Genomic DNA, 25,999 nt, shown 5'->3' with positions numbered 1-25,999 from the left:
GGCGCCTCCTGGAGTGGTGCCACTACGGTGCCCTATAAAGGGGCCCGCTGACCCTCCACCCCCTCAGTTCCTTCTTGCCAGCACTCTGACAGAGGGGCAGGAGGGTGGGTATTGGAATGGACATGAACAACATATCTCGAACAACAACATTTACTAAAAAGTGGGTAACCATTTTTCCTTCTTCGAGTGGTTGTTCATGTCCATTCAAAGTAGGTGACTCACAAGCCTAACATTAGGTGGTGGGGTCGGAGGTCACTGCCGACTGGAGTACTGCACTACCGAAGGCGGCATCATCCCTAGCCTGGTGCGTGATGGCATAGCGCGACGTGAACGTGTGGATGGAGGACCACGTGGCAGCTCTACAAATCTCCTGAATCGGGATCTGAGCCAGGAACGCTGTGAAGGAGGCCTGCGCCCTGGTGGAGTGGGCCGTAACTGGAGGAATAGGGGGTTTTGCTATACAATAGCATTCCCGTATGCAGGCTGCGATCCACGAAGATATCCACTGAGAGGAGACCGGGAGCCCCTTCTTTCTATCCGCCACCGCGATGAAGAGCTGGGTCGACCGTCCAAACGACTTCGTCCGTTCAATATAAAAGGCTAGGGTCCTGCGGACATCCAGGGAATGCAGCCTCCACGCCTTACCAGAAGAGCGTGGCTTTGGATAAAACATCGGTAGGAAGATATCTTGTCCCATGTGGAATTGGGGAGGAAGGCCAGGTGAGGTCTAAATTGGACCTTGTCCTTATAGAACAGTGTACGGGGGTTCGGATGCCAGCGCCCTGAGCTCCAATACCCTCCTGGCCGAGGTGATCGCTACGAGGAAAGCGACCTTGTATGACAGGTAGAGCAGAGAGCATGAAGCCAGGTGCTCAAAGGGAGGCCCCTTGCGGGTGGAGAGGACCAGGTTGAGGTCCCAGGTAGGAGCTGGTTGATGGACATGTGGAAACATCCTGTCCATGCCCTTGAGGAAACGACCAACCAGAGGGTTTGCAAACACTGAGGTGCCCCTCTCTCCCGGGTGGAAAGACGAGATGGCTGCTAAGTGCACTTGAACCGAGGAGAGGGAAAGGCCCAGCTGTCTCAGATGGAGCAAATAGTCTAAGATAACTGGAATCGGGGCCCGCAACGGCTCCTGCCCTCGCTGACCGGACCAGATGGAGAAGCGTTTCCATTTGGCCAGGTAGGTGGCCTGGTAGAAGGTTTTCTACTACCGAGCAGCACCCGTCTGACCTGTTGGGAGTATTGCATCTCCACCGGCTTCAACCATGGAGCATCCAGGCTGTGAGGTGGAGTGATTGCAAGTTCGGGTGGTGGAGGCAGCCCTGGTCCTGCGTGATCAGGTCCAGCAGCAGGGGCGGTGTCGGGGCACCTGGGTGGACATGTGCAGGAGCAACATGTACCAATGTTGGCGCAGCCACACCGGTGCTATCAGGATTACATGGGTGTGATCCCTGCGGATCTTGAGAATTACCCTGTGTATCAAGGGAATTGGAGGAAAGGCGTAGAGCAGCCCTTCCCTCCCAGACAGAAGGAAGGCGTCCGACAGAGACCCCGGACTGTGGCCCCAGAGGGAGCAGAACCGCCGACACTTCCTGTTTTTCTTTGAAGCAAACAGGTCTAACTGGGGACGACCCCAGAGCTGGAAGATTGAGCGCACTACGTCCCGACGAAGGGACCACTCATGACCCCAGAAAGAGCGGCTGAGGGCATCCGCCAGGCCACTCTGTTTCCCCGGAAGGTAGAACGCCATCAGGTGGGCAGCATTCTGAACGCAAAAGTCCCACAGTGCGAGGGCTTCCCTGCACAGGAGAGAGGAGCGTGCACCCCCCGTTTGTTGATATAGAAAACCTCTGATGTGTTGTCCGTGAGGACTGAGACACATCTGCTGGCCAGGTGGGACTGGAAGGTAAGACAAGCCAGGCGTACAGCTCTCAGCTCCCTGACATTGATAGGTAACCTGAAGTACTTCTGCGACCACAAGCCCTGTGTGCTGAGATCCCCCAAGTGTGCTCCCCATCCCCGATCCGAGGCATCCATCACCAGGGAGAGGGAAAGTTGAGGGATGGCAAAGGGAATACCCATGCACACCTTCTGTGGGTTGAGCCACCATCAGAGAGAGCTCAGCACCACCTAGAGAAGAGTCACCACTGAGTCCAGGGGATCCCTGGCCAGGGGGATATACCGTTGCCAACCAGGACTGTAGTGGGAGGAGCCAGAGTCTGGCATGGCTCACCACATAGGTGCACGCCACCCTGTGGCCCAACAGCTCTAGACAGTTCCATGCTGTGGTAGTTGGGGCGCAGTGCAGACCAAGGATGAGCTCGGACATTGATGGAAACCTGGACTCTGGAAGATACACTCTGGTGTGGGTCGAGTCCAGAACCGCCCCTATAAATTCTATCCTTTGAGTAGGAGACAGGGTGGACTTGGCCTCGTTTAAGAGGAGGCCAAGCTCGAGGAAGGTCCGCCTGATGAAAATCACCTGAGCTTCCACCTGCTCCTTGATGCAGCCCTTTATAAGCCAATCGTCCAAGTAGGGGAATACCTGGATACCCCACCTGCGCAGAAAGGCCACCATGACTGCCATGCACTTTGTGAAGACCCTTGGTGCTGCTGACAGTCCAAATGGGAGTACTGTGAACTGCAGATGGGCGTCGGCCATGACAAACCTGAGGTCCCGACGTTGTCGAGGGGATTATGGCAATATGGAAATATGTGTCCTTTAAGTCGAGGGCGGCATACCAGTCTCCTGGATCCAAGGAGGGAATGATCGAAGACAGGGAGACCATGCGGAACTTGAGCTTTTTCATGAACTTGTTCAGCTGCCGCAAGCCCAGGATGGGTCTGAGGCCCCCTTTTGCCTTCGGTGTTAGAAAATACTGGGAATAGAAGCCTCTGCCCCTGAGCTCCTGAGGAACTTCCTCCACCGCCCCTGCTGTGAAGAGGGACCGCACTTCCTGAATTAGAAGTTGCTCATGAGAGGGGTCCCTGAAAAGGGATGGGGAGGGGGGCTGGTGGGATGGGAGGGAGGAGAACTGGATAGAATACCCCCTCTCTACCGTGCGAAGCACCCAACTGTCCGACGTGATTTGGGACCAGGCATGGTAGAAGGGGGACAGATGTGATCCAAAGGTAGGGGTAGAAGGATCTGGAGTCCTGATCAGTAGGTCGTCCTCGACCATACCATCAAATGGGGGGCCTAGGCCCCGATCTCAGTCTCGGTTGGCCAGATGCCTGGCTAGAGGGGTGGTGTTAGTGGCGCCTCCTGCCATTCCTGCCCCGTCTGCACCCAACCTCTGGACGATTCTGAGGCTGGTAAGGGCACAGGGCGACTTGCGGCCTAAACTGCCTACGTTGGGTTGCCGGGGTATGCAGGCCCAGCAAGCAAAGCGTAGCCCTCAAGTCCTTTAGGCTATGCAGCCACTTGTCCATTTTGTCCGAGAACAGAGTCTGCCCTTCTAAGGGGAGGTCCTGAATAGTTTGCTGGACCTCATAGGGAAGGCCCAAGACCTGAAGCCAGGCTCCCCGCCTCATGACCAGGCCTGTTGCCACGGAGTGTGAGGCCGAGTCTGCTGCATCCAGGGCAGCCTAAAGGGAGGCTCGGGAGATCAGCTTTCCCTCTTTCACCAAGGCTGAAACTCTGCCCTCGAGTCTTGGGGAAGGAGCTTGGTAAACTTCGATGTGGCCGAACGTGTGTTATGACCATATCGGCTTTTGACAGCCTGTTGGTTGGCTATTCCTGATTGAAGGCCTGCCATGGAGTACACCTTTCTACCAAAGAGGTTGAGCCTTTTGGCATCCCTGTTCTTTGGCGTTGACCCTTGAAAACCCTGACGCTCCCTTTGCTTGGCTGCGTCCACCACCCGAGAGTCCGGGGAAGGGTGGGTGTACAAATGTTCATGCCCCTTAGAAAGTACAAAATAACGCCTCTCCATTTTCTTGTCAGTAGGGGCCAATGAGGCTGGCGTTTGCCAGAAGGTGCAGGATATGTCCTCTAGGGTCTTGATCAATGGTAGGGCCACCCTGGATGGTCCCAATGGAGCCAGGGATGTCCACTACCGGATCTACGTCCACCTCAATTTCCTCAGCCTGGACTGCAAGGCTCTGAGCCACTCGCCTGAGCAGTTGCTGAAGGAGTCTAGTGTCTTCCACCGCCTCATCCGGGGAAGAAGAGGAGGAAATCACTTGGATCGACTCGTCTGCCAGTGCTTCCAGCCCTTCGGGGTCTGGCAGCACACGGTACCGAGGTTGTGGGGCTGGTGCCGGTTCCAAATGCTGCACCGCGACTGGTACCGGGGTCGCCAATGAACGGCTTGGTGTGTCTGGCGGCACCTCCCGAGCCCGAACCGTGGTTGCCGCCAGTGCCAATGCCCGACTAGCCGGTGCTGAACTTAGATGCGGCACACCCCTGCCCAGCGATGGTGCCGGTGGAGGAGGCAACTGCAACGGGGCCATCGATGCCGAGGAGACCGAGGCCGACCTGGAGCGAGGACCAAATGCCTGGCCCACCGACTGGTGGTAGGCCCAGGGGGTCCAAAATGGCCACTGGGAGGGCGGTTGCCATTGCTCCTGCCACTGTGGTGGGTACCGCTGGTGGTTCACCCCCGAAGCCGACCTCCTGCTCCTCGACCAGTTGGAGCGGTAGGAGTCCGCCTCTGAGTCTGAGGTCTCTGAATAAGAGGACCTGGGGGGAGCGGCACTCGTCGTTGCCAGGGGGCAGTGCGGAGGCAGGGAGCTGTCTCTCAGGTCCGGTGCTGCCCAGGTGGCGTGGAGTGGAGGGAGGCGACATCATGGCCAGCTTTCCCCTTGACTGTACTGGGGGACGGGCTATGGTCGGCAACTCCCTGTCATGATGCGGGGAGTCCGGTACCGGGAGTCTCAGCAAGTCTGAGGCCGCCTCGAATGCCTCCAATGTCAAGGGGGAACGCACGTCTCCGCTAAGGTCCGGGGATGTTGGTCAATCCGGACTCGAACACCCTCTTTCTGACGCGGGAGTCGACGGAACAGCCGGGGGCTGTAGCCCAGCCTATCCACTTGTACCAGCGGACGGCGTTGGCCTGTGGAGGTCCTGGCGAGGCGATTGCTCCCTCACAGACCTCTTCTTCTTAGCGGGCACTGGGGAGGGCGAGCGGTGCCGCACTGAGGCTGACTTCCTGTGACCCGGCTCCCTCCAGTGCCGGGTTTTGGAGGATTTGGGCTGAGCCCTAAGTCCTGATGCCGGTGCCAGGGGGCTCCGCACTGATGATGACGAGCTAGACACTGCATCAGCTGGTTCTGGGTCCAAAGGTGGCCACAAGGCAGCCTGCATCAGAAGAACTCTAAATCTTTGAACTCCATCTTTAAGAGTTCTGGGATGGAAGCCCCTGCAAATAGTGCACCGGTCCCTTTGGTGGCTCTCCCCGAGGCACTGCAGACAAGCAGAGTGTGGGTCACTCTTTGGCATGAACTTTCCACAGTCCTTGCAGAGTTTAAACCCAGGAGACCCGGGCATGCCCTGGCAGGGCGATGAGAAGATGGGGGGAGACCCCTCAACAGTTAAGAACTAATGTATAACTAATCTAGATAGACTAACTATATACACGAGGATGGGACACTGCTAAACTTGCTATCAGCAAGCGAAGTTCCAGCTAGCCGTCACTGGCGGTAAGAAGGAACTGAGGGGGTGGAGGGTCGGCAGGCCCCTTTACAGGGCGCCGTAGTGGCGCCACTCAAAGAGGCGCCAGGACCGACCCTACGGACGCTCCTAGGGGAAAATCTTCCAGCTGGCGTGCACGCGGCACGTACACACTTACTTTGAATGGACATGAACAACCACTCGAAGAAGAACCATGACAGTCAGGCCTAGCAATCAGAGCCAGATTCAGGCATCCAGAGAAGGGTTGGAGCAAGACTGGAGCAGGATTAGGGACGGAGCAGGGGCAGGCTAAGGCTTAGGGAGTCTGCTGCTACAATCAGTCCTGGAGGGACATGGAACAGACTCAGCAGCTGTTTCCCCTGTGAGGCTGACATACATGCCCTGAGAGTCACCAGGCCAGTTTGGTTGTGGATTGGCTGGGGCCTAGCACAGGAGTGACTCATCACCTTGCAATGAGAACTCTGGAGCCTGCCCTCATGACAGATTCCTTCAGATGCCATTTGTGGGTGCCAGCACTGAATAGCTCTGTGAGGAACATCATAATTCAGTCACCTCTTTATCAGCTGATCCTCTGGAACTGCAAAGAGAACCTTGCCCTGAACCAGCTGGGCTTTATGGTCACCCTGACCTGACATCTGGGGTTACAAGCTGAAGATGTTTCCTCCTTAGTCTGTGATCTACCACACTTGTACTATGATGTATTTTGTGTAATGAGCATAGGGGACAGGCCATGACTCAGCCCTGAACGGCACTCCCCTAGGGGTTCACCCTCAGGCACCTCCGTGTTTGGATGGTGGAGTTCTCAGTGAGTTACTCTTGGCTCTGTTTTTGAAGGATTTCAGAGTGCAGGTGTGGGAAGCGGATGGGGGAAAGCACTCCTTCCTTTCCCCAACTTCTGATATTAGAGATTTATACCCTGTCTTTGGGGAGAATCAGAGAAGTGTGCCATGGGGCTATAGAGAGCTCTGTGCACAGTCAGTTCTGTAGTGCCCTGAAATCACCACCCTTTAAGTGTTGCCTCCTCTGTTCCCTTTCGTGAGACTGTCCAGCAAAGTGTTATCGCTTCCCAAGATCAGCTCGTTATCAGCCTGGCATGACGCCGTCAGTAGTTCTCTTCGAAGGTGCACTGGTGCAGCACTGGGCCACATTCCCTTCTAGCAGATGGTCCACACCAGAGGCTAACAGAGCAAAGCAGCTACCAGGTAACACAGTTACTCCATTAGCTCAAGCAGTAAATGCTTCTACGGAAAGCCCTGGGTTCATTCCTGCTGGAGTCAGATCACTGTACTTGTGTGCATTGCTGAGAGGCCACACATCACCTCTCTGGAAGGGTTACTTTGCCTTAGAACCATTTTAGGTTCCTTGTTTGCTACAGACAAAGACCCAGTAACAGTTCCCAGAGAACTGTCTTAAAGAGACTTACTGTAGCACGCTACAGGGTGTCGTATAAAAGGCGCTCATGAACTCCCTGAACCATATAGGTTCTGCATGAAACCATGAATGAGGTTTCTGGGAAATTTTCCCCAAGAGCTAGCAGTTAAAATTTGCCAGTTTGTTAAAACCAACAAGCATGAGCACAAGAACAAAGGCAGAGAAAAGGAGGGCAGCTGTCAGGACAGGGACAGGACTCAGACAAGGAGCAGGAAGCTCTAAGAGCTGTTTCCCCGCTCCTAGCTGTATATCCTGCTGGGCCAGGCTTTTATATCACTGGGCCATGACCCCTTTCTCCCATCAGCCACTGTTTTATTCACACACACATGGGGAAAAACACGTTAACGTGCCCCTTAGGCAGATATAATTTTCAGAGCCCTGTTTGTGACTAGTTCAGGACCAGTGCTAGCCCACAGGAAAATGGCAAATATAGGCAGAGGGCTGGCCAGGGGCAAATCTGTACAGAAAAGACAATAATTTGCTTACGAGGCACTTTTCACCGATGGAGTTGAAAGGAGGGGATCGTTCTCCCCATTGTACAGATGGGGAAGCTCACCTTTGCTCGAGGTCAGTGGAAGAGCCTGGACTAGCGTCCATGTTTGCTGAGGGCTTGTCAACATGGTCTGTTAGCACACAGCAAGGCAGGCTGGGATCACACAGCGCACTAGGTGGCTGCACAACAACTGGCATGTGGACTGGTACTGCACACTGAATGGTCCATAGTGCATTTTGATGCAAGGCTGTTTGATTGGGAGGCAGCTGGGAATGAGTGCATGTGACATTCTGCCCAGTCCCCACAACTGCTGGGCTCTGAGAAGGGCAGGCAGTAGAGGAGTAAGGCAGGGCTAAGAACTGGGCAGGGCTGGGGAGAGTGCCCGAGACACTGCCTGTGGGAGGTAAGGTGAGAGAGGGGACAAGGCTGGTTGTGGGGAGCTGGAGAGGGACACAGTGATAGTACCCAGGGGGGGAGCACTGGGCTGAGCGCCCCTGGGGGACTCAAAAAGCTTACAACCCAAACAGTACCACGGACAGCACTTGAGAAGTCAGTATGATTAAGAAATTGCTCACACCACCAAGGTATGGCTCTGCTATGGCAGATACTCAACCCTGAGCGCTTCAACTGACTTGATGAAAAGGTCCCACCCCCAGGTTCAAAGCTGGATGCCTAAAGTTTGGAACCTACAGTCTCTATTTATCTTCTCAAATAGGGAGCCAGCAGCTCCCATTGGCCTCAGAGCAAGATTAGGATGCTCAACGCCCTAGAAAAATCAGGCCACTTATATGGTGCTTTCTTTAAAGGCCAAGATGTCCAATCCTGGGTACCTCAATGAACAATGCCTTCGGATTGCCGTGCAGTGTAGTCTCTTCTCACATCCAGGCTTACTGAGCTAGGGCTCTTTGGCAAGGGAAGAGGAAAGTATGGTAAGTCACAAGAGAAACTCTACAACTGGTAGAGCTTTTACCCAGGGAATAAGCTAAAGCGAGCACATTTATTTCATTTTAAGGCATATGCCTTCAATTCATGACACTGATTATGAAGTCAGAACTGGTCAAAGAAGCTGGAGGGAATCCATTCCCCACCCCATCACCGTGCTCTCCAGCTGGCTCTGTTTAATGTGGTTCCAACACCTTTAGTACAACAGTATTTTCAAAGAACCTTTCATTTCCCAGTGTGTTCTGCGAAAGAGGGAGGGGGGACCTTTAAAAAGGATGATGCCAGTATCCTTTTAAACTAATAAAGCCTAAAGCAAACAATCCACCAAAGAGAGAGGTAACATTATTAAAAATTAAGAAGCTACTTGCATGCATATTTCACCGTACGATACCTGTAGCAAAGATAAGGAGGTGTTAGTACCGTTATACAAGGCACTGGTGAGACCTCATCTGGAATACTGTGTGCAGTTCTGCTCTCCCATGTTTAAGAAGGATGAATTCAAACTGGAACAGGTTCAGAGATGGGCTATTAGGATGATCCGAGGAATGGAAAACCTGTCTTATGAAAGGAGACTCAAAGAGCTTGGCTTGTTTAGCCTAACCAAAGCAGTTGAGGGGAATGATTGCTCTTTAAATATATCAGAGGATAAATATAGGGGGAGAGATTATTACACTTAGTACCAATGTGGACACAAGAAAAAAGATATAAACTGGGTAGAACGTTTAGACTGAATAGATGAAGTTTCTAATCATTAGAGGAGTGAAGTTCTGAACGCCTCGCAAGGGAGTAGTGGGGCAAAAGACATATCTGCTTCAAGACTAAGCTTGTAAGTTTACGAGGGAGGTATAATGGGTATAGCCTATGTGGCATTATCTTGTTATCAGCAGGTAAGTATCCAGTGGTCCTGTGATGGGATGTTAGTGGGAGGCATCTGAGTTACTACAGAGACACTTTCGTGGTCTGTCTGCGTGGTGAGTCTTGCCACTGCCAGGGTTTAACTGATCATCAGTATTGGGTCGGAGGAATTTTCCTCCAAGGGCACGTGGCAGAGACCGCGGAGGTTTCCGCTTCCTGCAGGCATGGGCAGGTCACTTATGGAGGATTCTCTGCCGCTGAGTCTTTAAACCAAATCCACAATTTGAGGACTTCAATAACTCAGACATTGATTAGGGGTTTTTGTGAAGTGAAAAGGAGATCTGTTGCCTGATTGTTGCAGAGTCAACTAGTATCATTTAATGGTCCCTTCTGCCTTAAGTCTACGAGTCTATAGTCTGACACTTCAGAACAAGTTCTACTGAATTGTTCATGCAACCGAAAAGCAAACTGATCAGAACTGCACTAGGGCTAGTCATTACAGCACTGAACAGATCGCGTTAGAAGGGAAAGAAGGTTCCTCCTTTCATTGAAGACCATCCAATATCACAGCAGCAGCTTTATCAAACAGAATTCCATAAGCTGTTCCTAAGCTGTAAGCAGTCTGCAAGGTGCAGAGTTGCTGGCACGGAGCAGCTGCGATGTCACAAGTGAAGCATTTTGGCAACGGAACCTCTGTGTGCCTCAGGTTTGTGAAGCACTCTGATCTTTCTGGATGAAGAGTGTCAATTGTGCAATTATTTGATTAATCTACAGTACTTGAATCAACAAGTTTTATTTTTCATTTGCAACTAGTACAAAACTATTCTAACACACTGTGTTATGTTTAAAGGAAGTAAATATTTTAAGGAATAAATTAGGTAGTATAGTAAACAACATCCACTTATTTTGGCCATAGGATAAACATGAGAAATCAGAACAGACAGATTTCATTACCTGAACAAGGTAAGTTTCAGCTCTCAAACCAAACACTGAGAAATAACTTTGAAAAATCTAAATAGAAGTTATTAAAATTGGTGGTTTAAAAAAAAAGTGTTTTTACTACGAATTTTACTCATGATTTAAGCCATTTTGATGTAGCAAATCTGTTCTGCCTTTCAATGCTAACAAGTTTCTTTGAAATCCGTGTGTTCCATGTCACTAAAAATATCGTTTTCGTTTTGAAAGGACAAATTCAGGGGGATGTGGCGATTTTCCAAAGACAACTGGGAGTTGGATGCCCAGTTCCCATTGAAAGTCAATGTGAGATGGGCATCAAACTGCCTGTTTCTCGAGTCGTAAGAGCTAGTGCAAACACAAATCCTGCAATGGACAGTAAACCTCATGTCTAAGCTGAGCTGTTGCTATTAGAGATTAGCAGACCTTCATGCCCAGTGCAGGATTCTTGCACCTTCTTCTAAAGCAGCTTGTGCTCTCCACTGTCAGAGAGAGGATACTGGATGGGCTGGACCTTGGGTCTGACCCCGCCTGGCAATTCTTATGCCCCTTTGTGTCTTTGAAGATCTCTCCTATGGGCTTACTGACAGTGGACTATATCCTTTCCCACATGGGGCCCAAGTCAAAGCTGGACTCTCCTGGCTATCTATCTTTTCATCTACTGAAAGAAACTGAGGAGAAATACATTCTTATACTTTTGTGAAAGGAGAAAATATCACTTTATTTTCAATATACAGATTAAGTTCCACCATAAAATAATACACATGAATAAAAATATTTTGCTTTTAAAACAAGACTAATTCTGCCATGTCCCTTTCTTGACTGATCACAATCTGTCTGGAATCAGGCATACAACCGCCTCCTTTCGGAAGCTGTTTCCTAATGTGACTATAGTACTCCACAAGCTACACAGCATCTATCTAGTGCATAAAATGCCTTCACTCCACATACAAAAGCTACATCTTCATGTACATTTGCAAATACTAGTTGGGTACAACACTACTCCATCATTTTCCTGCACCCAAAACTAGTCTTCTTCCAAACCTAGAGGAATTACTCCCTATAATGGAGGTAAATCCAGCAAGTTATCACAACCCAGAGTCTCTTCAGTGATGGATAAAGATGACATCCTAGAGTGACATGCAGCACATGTGCATATGCAGTATGAACTGCAAGCCACCAGATACTGAAATGAGAACAATATATATATTTCACTTCAGCAAAGCTCTCTCAATAATGTAATTATTCCAATAATTTGATTTCTTGGTTCTTTTCATTCAAAAAGAAATACTCCTATCCTAGCTTGTTTAAGATAGTCAACAATACTTGATTCCACACACAACAGAGGTGTATGTTATTGCTTGCAGCATAAGCATATTTGCTACAGAAGATTCAGGCCTAGACAAGAGGTTCCGTTGTAAAGCAAGAGCACCAGCAGGTGCCCCACACCAGCTTTACAGTCTGGGCACTACAGAGTTTGAAGGTTCTTCATTGTCCTGCTGCATACCATACAGAGGGCAGTAGAACAATGATGCAAGCGTGCATCCTTCCATCCTCTAGGGGATGGCATCAAGGATAAAGGATCTCCCCCAGCACTGACTTAGGTATGCAAGAGCAGTTAGCATCTAGAAACAGCAACTCCTGCTAATGTAAGGGTTAAATCAGATCAGCATCAAAAATCCAAATTCCCTACCTGAAGTGTGGGTGATCTCAGATGTTGTGACAAGCATTCAAGTCAATGCTCTATTCTATCAAGTATTGGCAGAACAGGGTTTCAGATCATCTCACAATATCTTGGATAGGGTTTACTTTCCCAGCAGGACTAGCTGAGCCCGTTTTCCCCCCCGATTTTCAGAGCACAGATGACCTATGCAGTGTTTCAGGATGCAGGTATGTTGTACCAGGGGTACTGTGCTATATAATTTATTATGTTCTGTTATATGCATTGCATGTTATTTAGTAAGGGTTAAGTTATTGGAATAAATGAATAGGATAGCTGATATTGCCTTTTAGCCATTTTCTTTCCCTTGTAAGTAAAAAGACAGGATCTTGTCTGTCTCTATGTTAATTAGATTAGAGGAATTTCAAAGGCCCAGGCCTTTGAATGTACAAAAAGATAGTTGCAAGATTTAGTAAGCTCTAATTTATGATGCCTTTCTTGTTCAATATAAAATACTACTATTTGATACCTTTTGAAGGTTTCTGTAAAGAACTGTTTGTGTGAATGAGGAATGCATGCATCAGGAAAAGATAAAGTGAGAAGACTATTGTTAGCCAGATGGCCAAGGGAGGAGAAGTGAAGAGACTCAAAGACACCAGAGAACCATGAACATGCATCCATGGTTGAGGAGGGGCAGACTGACAACCCTGAGATGAAGGCTGGCACTCTTAAAACACAAGGTAATTGACTGAATCGAAACCAGACTGGAGGTGTTCTGGGCCATCAAAAGATAACACCCACTGAGGAGTAACCGGTCACAAACTGACACAACAAAATCCATAGACTTCAGCAGAGAAGAACAACTATAAGAACAGGGTGCTTTGCCATGGGGCTTTGGGTTCGTCTTGCCCACAACTCCAGGAGCATCGGATCATGAATGACAGAGCCCGGCTCCCCTCTGCGACCAATCTGGCTGGCCACTAGATTGATCCAGACTCTGGACTGGTAACTATAACATCGCCTGGCAGGACTGCGTGCATGGTGTATGTGAGACTGAAAAACATATGCTAACTGTTGTATTCTCAATAAATGTGGTGTGTTGCCTTTTCCCCTATAAAAAAATCTTGTGTGCTTTTTATAAGCGTAACAGTTACCTAACAAAACAGCTGACCAAAATGTTTAGGAAAAGACTGGATTTCCCGACCTACCTCTCTGATTGACACTGGAAGTTACCATAAATATTTTTAGGGAGTAATTACAGCAGTCATTGAGATCTCTTCTTTGCAAAAGCAGATTCAAAGGCTAGATTTAGACTGACAGCATGATACAAAAACACTGGGTTATTCTAGACAGCTGGGTCTAAGAGCACCAGCCATTGATGGAACTGGCCATCTAGAATGAGTCACCTTAGCTAAAAAACTGAAAATCGCTACCTACATTAAAACAACCTGAAGGTGTTCTTGTTTTAGAACCTCTTTCACTGAGCTACCTTTTTGTGAACTCTGGTGTTGACTATCATCACTGTTTCCAATTTCCCAATGAGATCACACAACTAAAAATGACTCGCTTTCTACACACATTTTTGGGTACGATGTTATGTAGAAATGTAAAGCTGATTGTTGTAGCACGTCATCTAAAACTCCTCTTCCCTGGCACAAGTTCTGGTGGCAGACTGGCCAAAATGGGAATACCTGCAAACGTGAATATGCTGACCACCTACCTACCTAAGTATTCAATCACTAACCTTCGCTCTGAATCACTGACTGGGGAGAATAAGACTGATTCCACTGCTCGGCAATGCACAATCACTTGTGCATTTTCCTGGTGAGACCAGGGGATGGACTGCAGCAAATGGGTATAAGACTGTGCTAGGCTCAAATTCATGCTTTGCAAAATCTCCAAATTTTCAATACAACAGAATGAGGTAGCATTGAACAGCCTTTGCAATAGGACTGATTCCATTTTTGAGTTCTAATAATGTACCCCCTTGCTACGTGTTTTAGTCTGTGACCCAGAGACTTTTTAAGGGGGGGAGGAATAATAAAAAAAAAATAAAGAGGAAGAATTAGGCCAACGATTTTGCAAAATCTGCCTTTTTGGTATCAGCACTAAGCACTGCTCTCTGTCAGCTGGAGAGAAATACAACAAATTGCAGTTTCATTCTTTTCTTTTTTGTTTTTAAAGCCCAAGGGACTTCTGCACAATCTGCTTGGCAATTTTGTTAAACTGTTCTCTGTCCTCCCGCCACATTTTGGAGGCATCAACATTGGCTCCACTTTCATCATTTGGTTCTGAAATGAGAAAGACACAACAGGTAGGCAGGTTACTCACTGAAGACTTTGCTTCTTCAAATGCTGCCTCTGCACATTCACCCTCCTGTGTACCTGAGATGCCATCCGCACCAAGGGGAATGTAGAGGCCTTTGGAGAGGAAATCCCACTATACATGCAGTGCCCACCCAACCCCTTGTTTCATGTATCACACAGAAAACAGAGGAGAGTTTCAGCAAGGGTTTTTTTTGAGGGAGGAATGCTTAAGTGATTGGTATTGGTGCTCTCTTAGGAGCTGAACCTCAGCACTTAAGACAGTATTTTGTCACCAATGAGGCAGTCAGCAGATTAGTGGAGGTTTCTAACACTGCAGGCTGCCACCTGGCAAACCTCTTTCTGGTTCTGGAGTTTCATGAAAACCCAGATTTCTGTCCAGCCCTACCACTGCAGGTCATCACCTACACCTGGGGGAAGAGTGCCCAGAAACACACACAACATTCACTTCTAGAGCAACCTTCATCCAAGAATCTGAGAACTTTGCAAACAGTATTTAAGCTCCTGTGAGGTCGGCAACTCATTTTACAGTTAGCTAAACTGAGGTACAGAGATTTCCCCAAGCTTAATGAAGAACAGTGGTGAAAAGGGGAGCATAATTACTTCTTAAGGATCACACAGACAGCAGCAACTGAGAACAGAACCTAGGAGTCCTGACTCCCAGCTCCTACCTCTTGCATCTGCCAGTTTGCTTTCATGGTTTGATCACAAGGAATTGAAGCCATTTCATGACAAGAGGGGAATAAAGCTCATGAAGTCTCTTGTGACTGTACATGAACTTCAGATCCAAACTAATCCAACTACAGATCATTTGACCAGTTCAGGGCACTAAAAACACTAACCTGAGGATCGCCAATCTCCAAACCTAGCTTCTTCCAAGCCTGTGATCTTCCAGACCTTTCTCACTACTCCTAGAGGATCAGACTGTGGGACTCTGTATCTCTAGCAACCTCTCCACTAGGCCCCAGCTGCCTTCAATTTCCAGTCTCTGGTAAGCACAACTCCAGAGTGCACAGTTTGAATCTGCAAGCAGCCAGGGTCCAGGAGAGGGGCTTCCAGAATCTCTGCTACAAAAAAGATATTCAAAGGTGTGTCTCTTGGAAGGGGAAAAAGGGAAACAAAGTCACAAGGACAGAAGAGTCCAGGCAGCTATTGGAGCATTGGAAAGCCTGGGTAAGATGGTGGCACAAACCAAACCTTTTGAGGCCCACACATCACTGTATTAAGCCTTATGATGTTTAATGTATAGCTGGGAATTGAACTGATTTGGGGACAGTCTTGATGTTTAAAATGGGAACAAGAAGAGTGCTTTGTGTCCTGTTCATTCAGGATTTCTGTTCCTAAAACCTTGGATTTTACATCTTGATGGTCACGCTGTGATTTTGGTCGACTGTAGTATTTCTTCCCTGAGTCTATACATCCAGAATACTTCTCTAGGTTCTTAGTCAGCCTTCATCATAGCAGCGTTTAAGCACCTAAATTATATTTTTAATCACTCAGTATCAAATTATTCAAGGGACATGTTTCTATCTTCTCCAGTTATTAGATGGCCAAACTTTAGAAACTTATCTCCAGGGTAGAAGTCTGTGTGAATTATTATTACATTAACTACAGGGCTTGCAGGGATGTCCCTGAAACACTGACCTCTTAGGTGACCTATCAGAGTGAGAAGCAAAAACTCAACCCAGATTTCACACGCAATAGCAGAGAGCACTAACTGGGTCTCACAGATCTCCATGGCGGTGCCACTGGCCTGGAGAGAAGCAGTGTGAGGTTGCACGCAAACCTGGAGCCACCAATTTCCTGATCTAGTCCAGGTATTTTTAGGGTACTGGTACATTAATAAAGCAGTAAGTGGCTGTTATGGCCCTGAAAAATCTTGCTGTTGCAGAACAAGGTCTGGGACCTTTGACTGCCTAACAAAGACAAATATCAAAGTAAATACATTAACCATGCTTCAGAAACGCTATCCAAGCTGAGCAACTCCAGATGAGGCACTAATCCTTACCTGCTAACATGCTAACCACTGACAGGAGGATCTTCTCCACGCTCTGCACTGGGCTCCACCGCTCAGCGCTGCTCTCGTACCCCATGGGATCATCCCCTGGAGCATGCAGAATGGAAATGCAAACTCGCCCATCAGGGTAAACTGAAGAGGAAGCAGAGGAGATGAAAAGCTTTTTATAAATGATACATTTGCCCCTTTGGGCTCCTCAGCCCAGCGATGATTTATGTGCAGAGATGACCAGACTTGCTCAGCCCTTGCCTCCATACAGCTGCTCCTGAACCCAAGGGGACACTTTCCCTTCAGAAGGCAACAGGACAAGTTATGGGTGTTTTGTTATCTTCCCTGAACTAGGAAGGGAGAAACTAACTTTACCACCATTGTAGCCCAGGTCACAGAGGTAGGCTGTAAAAATCAGATCTCATGCACAGGAGAAAAAATAATACTCTATAGTGAAAGTAGGCAGCAAATTAGAGCCAAACATTTTTCAGCATTGCTACTGCCCAAGCTTCTCTCTCCCAGAGTACGTCCAGACTACCTGCCGGATCGATGGGTAGCAATTGATTTATCGGGGATTGATATATCAGATCTTGTCTAGACGCGATATATCAATCTCTGAACACGTTCCTGTAGACTCTAGAACTTCACCAGAGCGAGTGGTGCTAGTGGAGTCGATGGGGGAGCTGTGGCCGTCGATCCTGCACTGTAAGGATGGGAGGTGAGTTGAAATAAGATATGTCGACTTCAGCTACGGTATTCCCATAGCTAAAGTTGCGTATCTTACATAGACACCACCCCCCAAAGTGTAGACCAGGCCCCAGTGACTCTGCAATATGGATTACTGTACTGCCAGAAAATTGTTACCCTGTAGTTTCCAAAGTGAATCACAATTCGTTATTTTCTGTTCATGTTTCTAGCCTCCCTACAGCCTTTCGCCCTGTCCTTGCACCCATTCCAAATTACTCTCACCTGTAAGTTTAATTAACATACTCCTTCTGGAACAGAGATGGAGCTATTAGAGTGGATCTCACCCCAATGCCCATAATACTCTGCCAGTCTCCCTGCAACTGGATACAAGATACTCTGACACCCCAAGAACTCCACCCTCTGCTGGTCACTGCTACGCTGACTTGCTGGATTTTCAACACAGCGTAGGAAATTTTAGCCCTATAAAGTTAATGGATAATATACAGCTAAGTTACCCAGGCTTCTTGAAAACTTCAGTCCCTGCAGAACTTTCCTTACATTAAGGTTGGATCTGTACAGGAGTCAACTGGGAGATCAGTTCCCATGGTGACAGGCATGGTGATTGTCAAGAACCTTAACAGTCAGGCAGAGATAAGGGCAATGGGAGCTGGGTGGATTAAACTACCCCTCTTGCTGATGTAATAATATACCATAATGTGCAGGAAGGGCAGAGTAGGTGAACGATCAGTAGCTGCACAAATTCAATGGCTTGACATGAAATATGGATTAAATAGGTACCTAAATCTTAGCCAGAACTTAAAGTGGTTGACATTCCAGAGCTTGTGTACTAGGGGTGGGAAACATGCGGGACAGGTGAGACCAGAGTTTTCCCTCTAGTGTTGTCAGACTTTAATGAATCAGAAGATGGGTCCGGGCACATAATTTGAGTTATAATAAAAGGTTCACACGTTTTGTGTGTTGCTTTAATAACTAATTAAATCAGTAACCAATAGCTCTGTGCAGAATGCCACGGGCCTGTTGCGATACTCCAATCTTTTAAACTGTACACTGTAACACTAAGTCTAAAAAAACCTTTGCTGAAATTCACATCCAAGAATCTGAGCTGTGCCACTTATTGAGCAGAGCACCTGGCATCACAGCAGCATCACATCAGGAATCTCATTAAGATGCTACTTTTTCTTCTCTTAAAAATATTCCTCACATTAGCTACTTTCAAGTTACAAAACAGCAGAGAAGAATCTACCCCAGATTCACATTATTTTTCTGACCATACACCACAAGGCATACACCATAAGAGAATTCAGATGTAGTGTAACTGCAAGAGTTCCTGCAATGATCCCCACGCAAGACAGACTCACTTTTGAGTCCTGACCCTTGCTGTACCATGACCAAGACAGCACGATAAGAGAGAGTTAGATGAGGAGAAAAGACAGTCCCAGAAAGACACAAAACTGTCCACTGGTTAGGAGAGTTCCCACCACACACTTCAGATCTGAGGTTAAATGAGAGAAAACAGCCTTTGGGGGAACACCTGATGTCCTGCTACAATAGTTGCCCCTTTAAAAAATTATATATGAAAATAAACTCTTTAAAAAACCAAAAACCTGTTGAATGAAACTTACTGTTTGGATGAAACATCTCACACGTGAACCTCATCTTTGGAGGACTCAGAGGATAATCAAGAGGGAAGCTCAGGATAGCTGGGAAAACACCATACTCAAAACAGGTATCCTCTGGGCCCCTAGAAACAAATGAAACAAATTAAGTACCTGACTGCAGTGTAAATGACTCTCTCTGCAATAGTCATTTATTAAGAGGATTAATCAGAGAAATACAATTTAACCTGGATGTTGTGAACATCGGAAAGAAAAGTATATTGCCCTATCAGTACTCCTGCAATCAGAGCCAAAATGTGAAGAAAAATATTATGCACACACCTGAGATTCCACGAAAATTCAAATACTACAGTTACGGTAGGGGTCAGAAAAACAAAAGATCCCAGCAGCTGAGCATAACAAAATGATTATTCGTAAAAGACTGTAAGCGGTTAGGGGCAGGGACTCTCTTACTGTGTGTTCAGAACACTGAGCACAGCAGGGCACAGAACCTGAATGGAGCTGTCAGCTGCTACTGCAATAAAAGAAGTTAAGCATCTCAGAAGATGGCACATCAGTAGCAGCAAATTACTTATAATGTGCAGGGCACTATTCTTGTGCAACACATGCTAATGTTCATTTGACCGACAGACTTGGCCTGGCCTGGCCAGCATTAGCACCAATATCCCCCACTAAAAATTGTGGCTAATGACTAAGATCTTGTTGAAACTTGTTCTGAAAAGTCTGATATTTGTTTTCAAGCTTACATTTCAGGAGAAAGGTGGTGACATCAACTCCCAGCATCAGTCACTGCTGTTCAGAGCTTGTCTTCTCAAAGTACGAAACACAGGCTTGCAATGTTCCCATTCAAAGACTGGGTCCCTTCCTCACCACCACGGCACACAAGGCATGATTTGCCCCATGTGACCATCATCTCATTACAACCACGGGAAAAGTGATCAAAATGGCACTGTTAAGTTATTTCTCCTTAGGCTTCCAGTCCTCTTCACACAGCTTTACACAGCCAAGTGGACTCTGGGAACTGAAATTTGTTCCCTGAGCTTTCCTCTATAATGCACACCCAAGGGTGTGCTATTTTAGGATATTTACGAGTGGAGAACTGCTGGCATTTGATTACTCTAAGACAGCAGTCACCAACCAGTCGATCGCAATCTCCAGCTGCGCAGTGGGGCTGCTGCTAAGACAAGCTCCCTGCCTGCCCCAGACCCATGCCACTCCTGGAAGCAGCTGGCACAGGTCTCCCTCCACATGCTGCTCCTGCCTTTAAGCATCGCCCCCGCAGCTCCCATTGGCTGGGAATGGGGAGCTGTGGCCAATGGGAGCTGCGGGGGTGATGCCTGCAGAGAGGGGGAAGAGTATGGAGCCAGGTGTTGCCCGTCCCCCTCCCCCCCACCACTTCCCAAAGGGGCACACTGGCGCTTTCCAGGAGTGGTGTGAGACCAAGGTAGGCAGGGACCAGGAGCGGCCGGAGGTAAGTGCTGAATGGCGGGAGGCCACACCCCAACCCCCTCTCCCGGAGCCAGCACCCCAAACCCCCTCCTGAACCCCAAAGCCCCAGCCCTGACCACCCTCCCACAGTGAGTACCCCAAACCCCCTCCTGCACCACAACACTATGCTCCAGCCCAGAGCCTCCTCCTGAACCCGATCTCCCTCCCAGAGCTTGCACCCCTCACCTCCTCCTGCACTTCAACCTCCTGCCCCAGGTTCATCCCAGAGCCCCCTCTCACATTGCAAATCCCTCGGCCCCAGACTATAGCTCGCAACCGCTCCTGAACCCCAACCCTCTACCCCAGCCCGGTGAAAGTGAGTAAGTGATGGAGAGACAGTGAGTGATGGAGAGATCCTGGGTTGCCCTTAAATTCAAAAAGTAATTTTGGGTGTAAAAAAGGTTGGAGACCATTGCTCTAAGAAAACCAAGAACAGAGACCTTGTTTTAGGGGATACATACAACTGTCAGGAATGACATACAGGAGGCAGACAGACTGAAAAGAGGTACGGCAAAGTTCTGTGCTTTCCATTATGCAGCACAGATGGTGGCAGATGAGTTTGACTTAACTTAAAAATGGCAGACCAAAGACTACCAGCTACTAATACCATACCAACATCCAACCAGCACTGGGCCCTTCAGACCACCTAGATATCGGAAAGCACCCCACCCAAAGGAGGCCTGCAGGAAAGGGAAAGAATCAGAACACCTAGTGCAAGCGGTATACAGCCCCAAATGTTAGGCCATAAATGGAGCAGTAAGGGCACTAGACACAGTCAGCAGTAATTAGTCCTACAAGCCTAGTTAAATCCTCTGAACAGGTCACACGCACGCAAAGACAGCACAGCACGGGAGCAAGCTGTACAGCCAGAGGTGCAGGCGACTGGAGCAACGTGGAGGAAAAGCCACAGGGTTATCAACCTTTTACCTGCTCAGCCAGAGTCTTCCCACGAACGTCTAATTGCACAGCCTGCCCAGTCAAACCACTCAGCACATGCACAGATGGGCCGACATGGCAAAAACTCAATATGTCTGATGCTGATGCTATTTCCCTCGCTAGACACTTCAAAACCCAGTCCTTTGCACTCTTCTGCTCTCCCTCTCACTGGCATACAGCAGCTTCACCAGACTGCTAGAGCGGCGCAGCTACATCGGTGCAGCTGCACTGCTGTAGCACTTCTAGTGTCAACTAGCCCTCAGTGTCACATAAGATCCCTGTAGCAACTCCAGCCATGAAAAAGTCACAATGGGAAATGGGTCATTTCAGCCGTATATACCCAATAAGTGTTTTAGTCTGTTCCTCTCTTCCCAGTTGCTGCTCTGCAACATGTCCCGTTCCTCATGGACATGGCTTGCAACTTCCTTGTTCCCTTCCCCCGGGGCCCTCCTCTCCTACTGGCAGTTCAGTCCTGTTGACATCCCCTAGCTGAGTGGTCTGGGGCCCTCTGGGAGGCCATCAGCAGGTTTCAGGGGGTCCTCCAAGCAGGGCCAGTGTTAGATTTGCTGGGGCCCAGGGCAGAAAGCTGAAGCCTCACCACATGGGGCTGAAGCCCAGAGCCCTGAGCTCTGCCATCTGCAGCTGAAGTCAAAGCCTGAGTAACTTAGCATCACAGGGTCCGCTGTGGCCTGGGGCCCCAGGCAGGTGCCCTGCTTGCTACCCCTAACGTCGGCCCTGGCTTTTATATGCAGAAAATCAGTTGTTGGGGGCACAGGTGGGCCGTGGAGTTTTTCTATCATGTTGCGGGGGGCTCTGAAAGAAAAACGTTGAGAACCCCTCCCCTAGCTTTTCTGTGGGCCATGACTGGCAGGTCCAGTCGGGAGGAGGTGTAAGAGCTGCCCCCACAATGTAGCAGCAGCCTGCAGACTGATAGCAGCAGATGGAAACAAGGAGTTACAAGACACAAGCTGTCCAGAGCAGCAACAGTTACCCGCTACCATGCCTCATCTAGTCACCAGTGGGTTTGTGCAGGAGCTTGGGCACCTTGCGATAACCATATATCAACAGAAGTCTTTCCCACTTCGGCACGGCAACTGCCTTGTGCTATGACAGTCATCAGTAGGCAGGCACCCAAACCCTTGTCTAGTAGAAAACCTCAGATTTCCATTACATGCTTCCTGAGCTCTTCTAAAGAGCACAAACAGTTAACCTGCTCTTATCCCACTTCCCATACACTTAAAACCAAACATGGGGTTGGGAGGGAGGGGAATATCAAAGCTTGCACATTAAATTACTAGGAAGATCGCAACACTCTGTTCAATTATACCCACACACCCCGCTAATTACGCAATCTGTCTCCAAGGCATGTTCCAGGATTTGGGTGTCTGCATGTCAAGGGGAAATAGTCAGCAGGTATGGCACTTTTGCTTCTTTGAAGATACCTTTGTGCTATACACAGGGATGTCAAATATAGCAGCTCAAAAATCATTTTATAAGGTAGGGATTAGGTGGAGACTCATGTAATTGACCTACCAAGAGTCGAACTGTCAGTATCAACTACAGCCACATGTCAGGACTTCTTACCACTTGAGACAAAATACTAAACACTTCAGGAAGCATAATTGCTGTATATGGGGTCCCCACACCTCCCAGCTTTCAGACTCTTGTTCTGTGACATATCCAAGGCATACACAATACTGCGTGCAATTACATACATCAGAGCTCTTGTGAAAGTGTTCTCTCTCATATGCATCTAGTTCACAAAATAACCAAGTGAAGTGTCACAGGGTGACCCTGCTTCGACAAGCCGTGGCATGACAGGTGCACCTGCCCCAGTTTCCTCATTCAGAATCCCGCCAAACAGCCTCTCTTAATGCAGATGGCCTTTGTGGGGTTAATTTATCATAGAAGTCCTGTGCACCTAATTCACAAAAAAAGTCCCACAACCACAGTCCAGAATTCCCCCTGCATAGTCCAAACAAGTACATGCAACATACAGCCTGGGCATCTCCCACCAGGCCCCAGCTGCCTGGTACAGTCCTCTCCTACTCTCATCTCAGGACAGCCAGCCCAGCCCTTCTACCTGGAGTGCATCCCCCCTCTTCCCAGTGGGAACCTCCACAGCCTTTGTGCCTGGAGATCATATTTAGCAGGAAACATCCCTGCCAAGAGAGCATCCTTCACTCCTCTGGGTCCAACTCTCTGATCCTGGAGATGTCAGTCACTGGGTGTCTTTCTTTACCTGATTCTCCCTGTTCTTTATAGCCCGCAGGTGCTGTTCTGCCCTCTTAGTTGGCCTGTAGACTGAAGTTCAAGGTCTACAAGCCACAAGAACTGAGTAGGATTGCTCCTCAAAAGTGTGGCGATTTAAAAAGGCTGGACAGGTTAGTGAGAACAATGAATATAGACACTAGACATGCGCTTTCTGCTCCTCAGATTACTGTAAGATCAGAGAAATGCATAAATAGCCAGCGAGAATCAAAATTACACCACAGTCATGCTTGCCTTTCTCATGGTTAGTCAGGGTAATTCAGTCCTGTGCTTCAGCAATAAACCCTACGAGCTGACATTTATTCTGGTTACAGTTTAAATACATTTATGTATTAAATTCCTGAAAGCGTGTGAGGTTTCTGGTGCCTCTCATTCCCTTTTAAAAGCAACATGCAACCCTGGGGCTTTCTCTGCTCAGATATGCTAATGCATGATCATATGCCCCATTTTTAGGACTTCTGTTAAACATGCCAATTGTTCTTGTTTTAGTCATTCACTGCTGCGGGGATCAAGTTCAAAGGAAAACCATGAAGTGAAACCAAGATGAGATTTTCTACTATGAAATGCATGAGAAAGGTGTGAATTTTAGACCTAAACAACTTGACAGAATCCCAATTAAGTTCACGTAGTATGCCAAGAGCACTAAAATTAAGCAGCCATTTGGTAATCCCACCAACTGGTACGGAAAGGATCTCACAGCACTCCACAAAATTTAAAGCTTCAACACCTTATGCTATGATCTTGTCTGACTTCCCATGCTAATCAGTCGGGTATGGAGAGTAGTTGGACACCTCCAGGAAAAACCCTGACACCGCGGAAGCTATAACGGCACCACAGCGACTGGTGCTCTTTCTTTCTAGTCAGTACAGTATGGATCTAATGCTCCAGTGTTAGGGAACTGCTGGAAATGGCATCTTTCAAATGAAGTGCAAAACAAACTATCACAAAAGATATGTTGCTACAGATAAGTCCTGGAGTCCCCCTCAGCAAAGTTCACACTGGGAACTACATTCTGCCCATCTATATGCCTCCCCGTAGTTTCAGTTTGAACTCACCACTTCAAGCTAAACTGTTGTGATACTGCACAGAGCCTCAACACAGCCATACGAAACATGGCTAATAACTAACTACCTTTTGATCATGCAAATCTCACATCTTTAACTTTCTCAGAAAGCAGTGCTCCTCTGGAACAACGGAGATCACAAGGCCCAGGACGAAGCATTCCTGCTTGAGGAGATCCAGCTACGGAACAAACAATTACATGGAGCAAATAATCAAGCAATCAATTTGGAAATACCTATCAAATAATAAGACGAGAGGTAATAGTCAGCATGGATTTGTCAAGAACAAACCAACTAATAGCTTTTTTTGACCGGAAAACAAGGTGTGCGTGTGTGTGTGTGCGCGCGCGCATGCGTATCCACATGTGCAGCAGCGGTAGATGTGGTATATCTTAGTAAGGTTTTTGGTACTGTTTCACATGACCTTCCCATAAACAACAGAAATACAGCCTAGATGGAGCTACTATAAGGTGGGTTCAAACTGGTTGGAAAACCATTCCCAAAGAATCATTATCAGTGGTTCACAGTCAAGCTGGAAGGGCATATCAAGTGGGATTCCACAGGGATCAGTCCTGGGTCTAGGTATGTTCAATATTTTCATTAATGGTTTAGATACAGTAATGGCATAAAGAGTACACTTATAAAGTTTGCAAACCCTCCCTGCTTGGCAATCTCTGCAAGTGCTTTGGAGGATAGGATTAAAATTCAAAATGATCTGGACAAACTGGAGAAATGGTCTGAAGTAAATAGGATGAAATTTGATCAGGACAAATGCAAAGTACTCCACTTAGGCAGGAACAATCAGTTGCACACATACAAAATGGGAAATGACTGCCTAGGAAGGAGTACTACGGAAAGAGATCTGAGGGGTTACAGTGGATCACAAACTAAATGTGAGTCAATGGTGTAACGCTCTTGCAATACGTCTTGGGATGTATTAGGTGTAGGTTTCCCCCCTCCCATTGGGCAGAGGGAAGAGTATTGTGGTGGAAAGGCTCTCTCAAAGACGAAGGCTTTGCAATGTTTCCTAAAGATGGTCAGACTCTGGATTCACTTGAACTTCTCTGGAAGACTGTTCCATTGTCGGAACCCACTCACCAGAGAATGCTTTGTTCTCAACTCTCTGTGCTTGGTCCTGAGCTTTGTGATCTGCGTTGTCCTAGAAGAGCATAGCTGTCATGGGGGTTCACAGATCAAAATCTCGTCTTTCACGTAGCTGGGGCTTGATCCATTAATTGCTTTGAAATTAGCACAAAGGCTGCAAACTTGTATCAGGACCTGACCAGGAACCAGTGAAGGGATGTGAACATGTGCCTGATGGGATGGCAGCCTGAGTCCTGGAGAAGGCGGGCAGATGCTTTCTGTACTAACTTGTGCATGGTGTTCACGTTTACATACAATGAGTTACAGTAATCCAGCCTGCAGGAGACAAATGAATGGAACACCACGTTCAGGTCCTCATCCAGAAGGAAAGGCTGAAGCTATTGGTATACATGGAAACTGATGGTACCTGGTCATACAGATTTAGCAGGAAGTCGAATAGGTCCCTGAGGCTACACCTCTTTGACAAATGGTAGCTGTGAGCCTTCAATGGAAGGCAGAGAAAGTCTTGCTCAG

General features: G+C 48.0%; 1 protein-coding gene across 2 annotated transcripts in view; it reads right to left on the bottom strand.

Annotated features, from left to right (window-relative positions):
- Positions 1–11,008: 11,008 nt before the first annotated feature.
- UBE2G2 (ubiquitin conjugating enzyme E2 G2) overlaps positions 11,009–25,999 on the bottom strand; it is a 127,799-nt gene continuing 112,808 nt past the window's right edge. For both annotated transcript variants that reach the window (XM_032772468.2, XM_075068612.1), the window contains 3 exons: positions 18,633–18,751; positions 16,306–16,446; positions 11,009–14,264 (listed from right to left, as the gene is read on the bottom strand). In XM_032772468.2, the coding sequence (XP_032628359.1) occupies positions 14,152–14,264; positions 16,306–16,446; positions 18,633–18,751 (373 nt within the window). In that variant the 3' untranslated portion in view covers positions 11,009–14,151. The remainder of the gene's footprint in view (positions 14,265–16,305; positions 16,447–18,632; positions 18,752–25,999) is intronic.

The sequence above is a fragment of the Chelonoidis abingdonii genome, chromosome 8 (assembly GCF_003597395.2).
Source record: "Chelonoidis abingdonii isolate Lonesome George chromosome 8, CheloAbing_2.0, whole genome shotgun sequence".
NCBI lineage: Eukaryota > Metazoa > Chordata > Testudines > Testudinidae > Chelonoidis > Chelonoidis abingdonii.
Note: the sequence above shows the minus strand (reverse complement) of the source record. Positions and strands in the feature narration are given on the sequence as shown.